This window comes from Antrostomus carolinensis, unplaced genomic scaffold, assembly GCF_000700745.2.
Source record: "Antrostomus carolinensis isolate BGI_N321 unplaced genomic scaffold, ASM70074v2 scaffold40862, whole genome shotgun sequence".
Taxonomy (NCBI): domain Eukaryota; kingdom Metazoa; phylum Chordata; class Aves; order Caprimulgiformes; family Caprimulgidae; genus Antrostomus; species Antrostomus carolinensis.
Genome location: NW_010298333.1, coordinates 7,736 through 12,935, shown reverse-complemented (window position 1 = coordinate 12,935; position 5,200 = coordinate 7,736). Strand labels below are relative to the sequence as shown.

General features: G+C 55.3%; 1 protein-coding gene across 1 annotated transcript; it reads left to right on the top strand.

Moving 5' to 3' along the window:
* The first annotated feature begins 31 nt into the window (after window positions 1-31).
* On the top strand, window positions 32-4,607 carry VRTN (vertebrae development associated). Its single transcript, XM_010162422.2, has 2 exons — window positions 32-54; window positions 2,579-4,607. The coding sequence occupies exons 1-2, from the start codon at window positions 32-34 to the stop codon at window positions 4,605-4,607; spliced, it is 2,052 nt and encodes a 683-aa protein (XP_010160724.1).
* The last annotated feature ends 593 nt before the right edge of the window (window positions 4,608-5,200 follow it).

The window sequence follows — 5,200 nt, the reverse complement described above, 5'->3', positions numbered from 1 at the left end:
TGGGGCTGGCTGGGGGAACTTGCACTACTGGATGCCACCAGCCCATCAGTTTAGGTGAGGGAACGTGATCTGCAAGTGTTTGCTTATCTGTTACAATGCAAAAGTGGCCAGGCTAGGTAAAACCTCCTTTATCAGCAGCAAAAAGCTCCCTTGGTTACCTCTCAGTGCTGAGGCAGGTTAGGGAGCACTTGTCTGTCGTGTTCAGCTGGCTTTGCTGGGGCTGCACAGGAAAATACGTTCTCTTTGCAGCAGGTCCTCTGTGTTGAGAGCAGCTGGGTTTGATCTGGTGATGAACCCAAGCCTGCAGTTTGGCTGACTTCTGCTTCTGGCTTACTCAAGCCCCTCTCCACCCTGCCCCAGGAGCTCATCTGTGCTGTTTCAGCTCCAGGTTTTGCCTTAGGATTGCTTTTGAGGTCCTGTTACTCTGGGCAGCAGGAGCTGGCAGTGACACTGAGGCAATGAGGTTATTGCTGAAGGAAAGGATTAAATCCTGTGCCTCCAGCTTTCCCTCTCACCCTCCCTCTCCCCCCAAGCTATAAGGGGGTAGGAAATGCCCACCAGGCCATAAGGACCAGAGCTGTTGCTGATGCCTGTGTCAGCTCCTCACCCCTTCCAGGGGAAAAGCTCGCCTTGCCTTTCCTGGCTCTGCTGGTGGGCAAGTGCTCAGCTGGGCTGCGGGGACTGAAAGGGGATGTGGCCGGCCCTTAAATGGTTTGTCAGGCCATGGAGAAGGAGGACTTGGGCTCTACCAGTCCTGCAGCTTGCCTGAGGGATGCCTTTGATTCAGTTCCACAAGCACATGTTGTTCACCATGGGCTTAGTTAAAATTTCTATAAATTTCTGTGAACTTCCAGGAGAACAAGGATACAGACCTGACCTGAAGTGACAACCCCACATTTGCTCAGACCAGCATTTTAGGACAAGTTTATCTCCCCTGCTTTACAGCTGTGTGCATTATCTACAGCTGTGGGAACAGCTGTAAGAGTGGGCCCTGCTCCCTGACATGCAGGAGACTGTGAAGGAGCTTGGAGCAGGGGAAGGGAGTTGATCTGGTGACTAGCTGTGGCCTGATTAAAGGCAAGGGGCAGCAGCACCAACACAGAGGTTCCTTGTGGTGAAGTAGCTGGGATGTGGCTGTGAGATGCTGTGGCATCTCATGTCATTTGCTGTTTGGTCATGGTCAGGGGCTGTAGGTGCTGCAGCAGTAATAACCTTATCTACAGCAGGGCTGAGAATCAGGAGAGGTCAGGAGGGACACCTGCTTTACTGCAGAGCTGCTGCTTTTCCTGGCTGGCTCTGCTGTTTCCCCATCTCTCTCACTGCGAGTGCACAGTGATACCTGTGAAGTGTTGTGAGAAGGTGGGTCTCCTGCTGGGATGTGAATCAAATAGACTACAAAGTGATGCCCTGCATGCTGGAGGTGGCATGTGAATGAGTCTCAGGAGAAAATGGAGTGAAGTGTTGTAGTCCCTGGGATAAAACTGGTTCAAGAGGGAGAGACTGGGCTGGCTGATGGGGAAAAGGTGCTGAAGAGGGATGCACTCATGGGGTACACACCACAGTTGTCATGGAAGCTCCTGGAGTGGTGAGGGCAGAGCCATGTAGGTGTCAGGACCAAAGCTGACAAAGAGGGGGATGCAGGTTTGACCCTTTGGATTGTCTGAGTGGGAACTGGCGCACGGAGGGAGGGAAGAAGGACAGGACTGGGATGGACTTGGGCAGGGAAGAGGGCTCCATACAGCCTCTAAACTACCCACTGAACGCTCATGCTCCATCTGCACTTTTGGGTTGCCTCCTGCCTGGTAGCTCACCTAGGTGAAGCCCTCCTTTTGTGTCTTCTCCCTGGCTGGTGGTGTGCGTCTCCTGAGCAGCAAGTGACATCTAGTGTCAGCTCAGGCAGCAGTGACCGTGGCTTGGGCTGGCTCCGGCTCTTCCTCCCACCCCAGGTTCTGTGACAGCAGTTTTTGGTGTGTGCAATGGGTGCGGCTGCAGTGCCCTGCCCTGAGGGAGGGGGGAAGCTCGTTGCCCCTTCTTCTCTTGGGCTGAACACCTTGAGCCGGGTCTCTCTATTCCCCTGTGCACTTTTGCTCTGTCACAGGTCCCTTCCTGCAGAGTTGTCAAACACTTCTTCAGGATCTCTTCTCTCTGGGCATGGGCAGTGAGGTGGTAAAACAAAAGGGTTGGAGCTACTGGTGGGAGAGCCAGATGTAGGGGTGATGCTGGGCACAAAGCCAGGCATGCAGGGCTAGGAGGTGACCTGGCCTCCCACCCCGATGGCTGCAGTCCCTCCTTAGTTTCACCTAGACAAGTGTCTCTGGAGGCTGTGTGCCGTGCGTGCTGCCCACAGGAGGTCACTGGAGAGCAAGCTGAGCCCCTGTCCCAGGTCTGCCAGTGGGGACCTAGGCTTCCTCCTTTGTCCTTGGGAGTGTGGGTGGGGGGTGAGCAGTGGCTTTTCCTCTACCCTCTTCTCCCATCCTGTCCTTTGGGGAAGAGCTGGACACGGAGGCCAGGCCCCTGGCAGTCTGGAGCATGCTCTGTCTTCATCTCCAGTGACTCTCTTCTTTTTGCCATCCTTCAGGATGATCCAGCGGCACCAGCTGGTGCAGTCTGTGCTGCAGGAGCTGCAGGAAGCCACCGAATGTTTTGGCCTAGAGGGCCTCACCAGTGCTGCGTTGGAGGCAGAGAGGACCTTGTCATCTTTCTCCCTGCCCAGCTATTGTGGGAGACAGTTCCAAGAGGAGCTGGAGGTTGACCGGATAGCCAGGAGCCTCTATCCTGAGGATGCCCCAAGTAACATGCTGCCTCTGGTTTGCAAAGGTGAGGGGAACCGCCTCTTTGAGGCTGCCAGTGTGCTGCTCTGGGGCAACCCCAGCCTCAGCCTGGAGCTGCAGGTGCGTACGGTGGTGGAGATGCTGCTGCACAAGCAATACTACTTGAATGGCATGATTGACTCCAAGGTGATGCTGCAGGCTGCCCGCTACTCCCTCTGCACTGAGGAGACTCCGGAGATGACCAGCCTCCCCATTGCTATCCTCGAGGCTATCTTTGATGCCGACATCAAAGCTACCTGTTTTCCTGGCACCTTTGCCAACATGTGGCATGTCTATGCTCTTGCTTCAGTACTGCAGTGCAACATCTACTCCATCTACCCCATGAGCAACTTGAAGATCCGTCCCTATTTCAACAGGCTCATCCGGCCCAGGAAGTGTGGCCCACGAACCTCCACGCTCCACATTATGTGGTCAGGGCAGCAGCTCTCTCGGCAGGTCTTCAAAGCGCAGTACTTTGTGGCCGTAGTTGGCCTGGAGGAGCTAGAACCCACAATGCCTTCACCAGAGCCTCCTGTCCAGCCCATGAAGACCCTTGAGCTGCTGAACAGTGACCCCCAGCTGACCTACTCCAACCTGCGTGACAGGTACAGCATTACCAAGAGCACCTTCTACCGCTGGAAGCGCCAGTCTCGTGAACACCGGCAGAAAGCGGCTGCCAGGTTTGCAGCTAAACACTTCCTCCAGTCCTGCTTTCAGGAGGGCAATATAATCCCCCTCCAGCACTTCCGACAAATGTTTCCAGAAATCTCCCGATCCACGTACTATGCCTGGAAGCATGAGATGCAGAGCATGGCCAATGGTGATGCCTCTGCTCTGGCTGAGGCCCATGGGTTACAGGAGCTCCACAGGGATGTTCCAAAAAGGGCTAATGTGGATGAATCTGCAAATTCAGGGAGGGGTGTAAGGTCCCCGAGTCCTTCTGTAGACCCTGTCCAAGTTGGAATCTTCATGCAAGGAGCCAAATCCTATCTGGAGAAATGCATTTCCATGAACACTCTGGTGCCTTACAGATGCTTCAAGCGCAGCTTCCCTGGCATCTCCAGGTCCACTTACTACAACTGGCGAAGAAAAGCAATCAAGGAGAACCCCAATTTCAAACCCCCCCAGTCTCCCTTGGATAACCAGAAACCTCTAGTGATAGGAAAGCCGTTCCTGCAGTTGAAGCCAAGCAGCGTGCCTGTTAGGAAGAGGCTGAATGGAGACCGACCAGCAGCCAGGAGTCTGCTGCAGCTCAAGCCCTCTCTGTGCTGGAGAAAGCAGCTGCGAGATGTGGCCAAGAGGCAGGTCCAGCAGTGGCAGCTGCCATTTTGCAAGTACCGCCTGCGTTACCCATCTCTCTCCTCCACAGCCTACTGGTTTTGGAAGGGCAGCGGTCAGGCCATCGGGCAGCATCGCCTGCCCTGGACCAGCTCCAGCCGGCCGTTGAATCGGGTGGCTTCCCTGGCTCTTCCAAGAGTGGAGCCAGGCCTCAAGCCCCAGTGCCACATGGAGATAGCCACCAAGCACCTCGATAAGCCAATGCCAACCATGCCGTACAATGCCACCATTTCGGGCTATGCCATGTCAGAGAGAGCCAACAGCCGGATGTTTGTGATGGATGTGATTGCCACTGCCCAGTTCAAGGCGCAGGCCAAGCTGTTCCTGCAGCAGCGCTTCGAGTCAAAGACCTTCCCCACCTACAAGGAGTTCAGTGCCCGCTTCCCGCTCACGGCTCGTTCCACCTATTACATGTGGAAGCGTGCCCTGCACGATGGACTGACGCTCGTGGATGCCTGAGCGCCGGTTGCCAACTGGCTTGGCCATAGCTCCTCTGCTGACCTGCCCTTTGGCTCTCTGGTGGGGTGCCTGGGCCGGGGCCCCGCTCTAACTTTTGTTCTGGTTTTGTTTTGTTTTATTCCTAGTCTCTGGTTTTCTGTTCTGTGTGGTTCAGTCAGGTGGGGGAGTGTCTGTGCAGTGCCTGTTCCCAGAGACGGGAGGAGTGGAAGGAGAAGGCACTGGTCTGTCTGAGCTGCCCCAAAGGAGAGGGGCTGGGAGGTTGTCCTGTCTTTGTGTTGGAGGGTGAGCAAGGGAGGCAGTACTGTGCCCGTGTCACAGGATGCTGCTCGGCCTCTTGAGACAGAGGGTGTGAAGGTCTTTCTGCACTGGGCACTTGCTTGAATGAGTAATGTGGATGTGCAGGATGAGTATGGAGGTGCCCAGCATACCCTTGGTGAGCAGAGCAGTGCTGGCTCAGCTGCGGTGACGAGGGGCTTGGGGAGTGCTCAGCTTTAAAGGAGGACCATCTTTCATCTGGGCTTTTCCCAGCTAAGGAGAATAGGAGCTTCACTTGGGGTCAGTATTGATACCACCTTGGCTTTCTGGCTCTTAAT